The sequence below is a fragment of the Lycium barbarum genome, chromosome 3 (assembly GCF_019175385.1).
Source record: "Lycium barbarum isolate Lr01 chromosome 3, ASM1917538v2, whole genome shotgun sequence".
NCBI classification, from domain to species: domain Eukaryota; kingdom Viridiplantae; phylum Streptophyta; class Magnoliopsida; order Solanales; family Solanaceae; genus Lycium; species Lycium barbarum.
In genome coordinates, this window is record NC_083339.1 from 132,292,834 (window position 1) to 132,298,144 (window position 5,311).

The 5,311-nt window shown below is 35.2% G+C and overlaps 1 protein-coding gene across 1 annotated transcript; it reads left to right on the forward strand.

Moving 5' to 3' along the window:
- Positions 1-491: 491 nt before the first annotated feature.
- On the forward strand, positions 492-4,329 carry LOC132631383 (uncharacterized). The gene is made up of 5 exons (XM_060346959.1): positions 492-753; positions 849-978; positions 1,308-1,598; positions 1,674-1,775; positions 3,861-4,329. Exons 1-5 carry the CDS (start codon positions 620-622, stop codon positions 4,206-4,208), a joined length of 1,005 nt encoding a protein of 334 aa, XP_060202942.1. The 5' UTR covers positions 492-619; the 3' UTR covers positions 4,209-4,329.
- Positions 4,330-5,311: the final 982 nt, after the last annotated feature.

Below are 5,311 nucleotides of genomic sequence, written 5' to 3' on the forward strand. Positions count from 1 at the left end.
GCAATAAAAACATTTTGGATGAGTTTACAGTCATGTCACATCTTGGGACTTTCGGCTTTGTACCGGGTTATTACTGTTGGTATCACCATGGAGAAAGTTATCCCTATCCAAGCGTGCTTAATGGTCATCTAGGAGAAACTTTGGGTGAAACTGTGAATTCGCAGTCTGATAATGCATTTCGGTCTATGGTTTTTGATGTTGTTGGGCCTTCTTATGATGGCAACTTGGAAGAAGACCCAAATCCAACAGCACAACATCTTTATGATTTGCTCAAAGCGTCAGAACGGGAAATTTGGGCAGGAAACCCACACGGACATTCACAATTATCTGTCGTTGCTCGTTTATTGAATCTAAAGGCAGAACATCATTTTTCTGAAAGGTTGTATGATGAGTTATGTCAATTTCTATCGGAATTGATGCCAACTGACAACATAATGACAGATAGCTTCTATAGTACCAAAAAGCTAATGCGAGGATTGGGTTTGCCTGGTTATACCAATTCAAAACTACAGGAGCACCCCTTCGAGGAAAAAACTTTTGAGTAAAGCATCATCTCTGAGTCTCACGAATCACAACGGTGTTGAATACTGCAAGGCATAGGTAATTGACACTTAAGAATATGAGTGATTCGCCATCATCAGTTGCCGGTGTTCCTCGTACTCCTACTACTCCAAGTACTCCAGATATCTCTATTGGGTCTACTAGTGGCTCATCGTCATCTAGTCGGTTGGTCATCTCAGTTGTAGGAGAAAAGTAAGAAAATTTGTTTTTGTATAAATGGTTTTAGGTTTTTTAAAAATATAAATATCAAGAAATGTGTTATTTATTTGTTGTCAATTTTGTTTCAGGTTTGTTCCTAATGGTCATTCTATTTCGAAGAGCATCACAGAAACATTCAAGGAACGACAAGACGCTACTGGTTACTCATGGAAGGATGTTAGTGAATCGACTCGTAAATTCTATTGGCATGAATTTGTGGTAATTATTTCTCTACATTAAAAACTTATATAAGTATTTGTTTAGACAAAAAAGTTACTGTTTTGATTAGAGAAAAAAAGTTACTGTTTTGATTAGAGAAAAAAGTTACTATTTGTTTTAGAGAAAAAGGTTACTGTTTTGATCAGGGAAAAGGTTACTTGTTTTGATTAAAGGGAAAATTACTAATTCGTGAAGATTAAATCTGTCGATTATGTGATTAACTTCGTCCCTCGCCTAAGTTCTGTTTTTTAAGGCTTATTAGAACCTACCCTGCCTTGTTTTTCTTCAAAAAAAAATGGTGTTTATGTCACTGATCGAATTTTTTCCAGAAATTATATCAGTGGAACCCTTCTGAGACTACCGTAATCGAACACACCTGGGGTAAAGTGGCATCCACCTTATACTCTAAGAAATTGCACCGTTGGCGAAAACGTCCCAGACCTACTTTTGTTCCAGAAGATGTATGGGAAAGCTGGAAGACATATTGGGCCTCTGACAAGTGGCTGGAAAAATCTCGTATCGCCACTCGAAATCGACACAGTGAGACTGGTGGTCCAGGCACTGGTCCAAGCAAGCATACTGGTGGTTCTAAATCAACAGTGAAGCATACTATAAAATTGGTATCAAATTCAACTTTTTAGTAGAGTAATTCTCTAACCTTATCTTGTACTTCAATATTAAACTCTATTTTGCAGGCAATAGACCTACGTCGTCCTGCAAATTCATGGGATGTCTTTAAGAAGCTGCACAAAAGAAAGGATGGCAGCTTTGTTGATCCCAAGTCTAAGAGCATTAATGTAAGTTTCTTTTGTAACTTAACGACCTGCAGAATGGTTATAATTTTGGGTTAATTTTTGCAATGAGTTTTTTTATAATTCCGTTTTGGGATTAGTTACTGGTTTAATGAACAAAATCTGAACAAAAAAATGGTTCAGTGAAGTGGTGAAATGCCAAATATCCTCTGCAAAATCTGATTTTTGCATATATGGCCTTTTCTGTTGTTGTGATACCATATGACATCTGGTGGTTTCCTTGTCCTGCAAACCAGTAAGTTGATGTTATTTTCTTTTGCCTCATCAGTTAAAACCATTTGTACATAACCTTGTATATCTGCCTTAGAACCATGAGAAAGTCATGTTATTTTTTTTTTTGCCTCATCAGTTAAAATTTTATCGTTGTGTTTTTCAAGTAGACTGGCCAGTTGCTAATGTAGCTCTGAAAGTTGCACTGCTCTTGGCAGATGATAAGTAGACTGGCCAGTTACTGATGTGTTAGAAGACCTTATAGTTTTGGCTGAAATAGAGGAGACCACTTTAGGAGTAGAAGTAGCAGTGCAAGTGGCAGTGATTGTACTGTTTCGATTTCACTTTCTGGTAATCGATTACACTGTGTTTCATAATCTTTTGGTAAAGTAGCAGTCAATTTCACTTTCTGTGTGTTTCTGCTAATATTAACCTAAATATTATATAGGTAGTCAATTGTATAAAAACTGTTGGTGAAGCTATTGGGATCAACGTCAACGGTAAACCGTTTGATGAGTATCAAATTTCAGCAGTTTTAGTTATAGCAGTGTAGTTGTAGTTTTATAAGCTGAACTGATGTACTTCTTCATTTTGTCAAATTTCGGCACCACAACTGTTACACTTCTATTATTACTATATGTGTTCACCTGGAATACATTTGCCCATTGAATATAAGAACCATGGCTTATAAACCTGCATCACAATGCTTATTTGTTGAGTTTAAGTTTATGAACTGTTTTTTAGTAGACTTTTATACTAAGAAAATTGTACTATGCTTGAATATTGAAAAATGAAGTTAGTTACATATTTGGGGACAAAAAGAGTACTAGTTTATAAGTTTACAGTAGTAGTCAATTGCTGCGGATTGAAGTTGGTAGTATATTTGGCTCAAGAGAAATACTAGATGCTTTTTGTGGCAAGACTAAAGTGGTCTCTTTAAATCAGGCCATTAGCTATTATTTTATTAGTATCTCTGGCCATTAGCTATTATTTTATTAGTATCTCTGGCCATTAGCTATTATTTTATTTCTAGATTTCTCCATTTACTCTTTGATTTTGGCATTTATTAAACCTATGAATTTTGCTGGGTTTGTTTATATATGGTAATGTACTATGTTGGTTTTGAAGCACAAGTGTAGTACCTGTATATGGCTGAAACAAGAAAGTGTTTCGTTTGATTATCTGTTGATGCTTAAAGTAAAAAAGATTTGAGCTTTATGAATCTATCTTATTATTCTAAAGTTCGGTATTAACTATTGGTATAATTGTATGTTGAATCTCTTTTCTCCCAGCTAAGTGAAAAATGTGGTATTGAATGAGATTTTGTTTATATTGCCAAACAGAATTGGTTTACTGAAGGAGATAAATGATGGGCTTATTCTCATGACTATGAGTTTCAAAATGATTCATGGAATAAATTGTGAGGATGATTAAAAAGTTCTTGACCTACAAGTCTCACTGATTGAGAGAATGCTTTATAGGACTAACTCAAATTGTATTGGACTGGCTAAGTTATTACATGAATTGTTTTAGAAAATGTTTTGAAGGAACTGTGTGTATCTTTTTTACTCTCACTTTGTGCTTCTTCTTCACCTTCTTTCTACGAAAAAACTGTTTTTCTGTTTCTGTGAGTGCCTTTGCTTCTGCCTCTTTACTTTTTATTTCGTGTTTTCTTTTGGTTTCTTTTAAGTGTTTTTTGCTTCTGCTTTGTTTTGGGGTGTTATCAGTGGTTTTTTAGTTTCCCGCTGCAGAGAAACAGGGAAATGGTAGCTTCTTTGAAAGCACTTCCTAGTTTCTTGTAATATGCACTTATTTGTGGAAAGCTTGGTGTTTGGTAGCTAATTATTTGGGTATTTTCAGGATGAAATGGAGGCTAGGGTGGCTGCTGCTATAAGCTCATCAGATGATTCACAAGAAGTTCAAGAACTCGATGTAAATAGCATATACTTGGATGTTGTGACTGATCGTGCTGCTGATCAAGAGCGCATCAAATTACTTGAGGAAGAGATGTTGCGAATGAAAGAAAATCAAGAGAGGATTCTTCAAGAGCGTGTAGAGGCGGAAGTGCAACAACGCGTAGAGAAGGAGGTCTCGGATCGATTTAAGTCTATGGAGGATCGATGGTCTCACATGATGAGCGTGATGGGTTTATCTTCTCGCTCATCTGGTAGTCCTACTCTCCCTAACAGGGACTCACCAAATGCTTAAGTGTGTAACATTTTAGACTTTGGTTAGTTGGATATTCTAAGTGTTGCTTCCAACGTTGTCAGACTTTTGTTAGTTGGATGCTTTGTAAGTTTAAAAGTTTTGTAGACTTTTGCTTATTGAAGTGGTGTATACTATAAGTTTTTGTATTATAAATTAAATATTATGTTTGTCATATTTTGGTGGTTAGTTATATTTTATGCTTTTAGCTAATTTACTATATATATTGAATAATATTGTCAAATTCAAAAGTATTGTTTAATTATTATTTAGTTTGTGATAATCTATACTAAATATGTCACAATAAAGCAGCATGTCAAACAATTTGTGACCAAAGATTCTGTCACAATTTATTTGTATCGAAATATTCAGTTACAATTGTTGTCTTAGATATAGAAATTTGTCACGGAAATTATTCTGTCATTGTTTTGTGACGGAGAAAGCCGTCAAAAATCGGGTCTCAATTTTGTGACGGAATTTAAGCCAAACACAAGGCTCTATATTGTAACGGACTGGGTTGTGACAATTCCGTGACAAATATTTGTGACTGAATTTAAATCCGTCACAAAGATTTTATGACCAAGAGTTCTGGGACGTCCGTAATTCCGTCACAAATTCGTCACAATCGATGATTTGTGACGAATTAGTGACGAATTTGTCTGTCACAATTTTGACATTTTCTTGTAGTGATGAGGGTTAACGCCCCAAATTCTTGTTAATTAATCTTTCCCAATCCCGAGTTTGCCTCTTCCAAGTTTAAATCGAAATAAATGGGCAAGTCTTAGGGTTAGCTACTCCCTTAAGAATCATTCAAAATGAGATTAATTAAAGAAACAATAACCCACTTCATTAGGAATAAAATCATTCAACACATAAGCAAAACAAGAGATTCAATCCAAACTTAAACAATGTATACTTCCATAAACAAGGTTCAAGTATTGAAATGAAATACTACACACATAAATATTCAATACAAAACAAGGAATTGAGGAAAGGATTAAGAACCTGCCTTTAAGTTTTTGTGGCACCTTCTTATCACACAGCACTCATGAAGCGAGCCTTCATTTTATCCGTCCTGCACCTTTACGATGTGAGACATCATCGTC

Excerpts from the sequence above, each read along its gene's own strand:
- LOC132631383 (XM_060346959.1), top strand. The coding sequence starts at position 620 with ATGAGTGATTCGCCATCATCAGTTGCCGGTGTTCCTCGTACTCCTACT. Across the intron at positions 979-1,307 it reads TCTATTGGCATGAATTTGTG|AAATTATATCAGTGGAACCC; the intron begins GTAATTATTTCT and ends AATTTTTTCCAG. Across the intron at positions 1,776-3,860 it reads CCAAGTCTAAGAGCATTAAT|GATGAAATGGAGGCTAGGGT; the intron begins GTAAGTTTCTTT and ends GGGTATTTTCAG.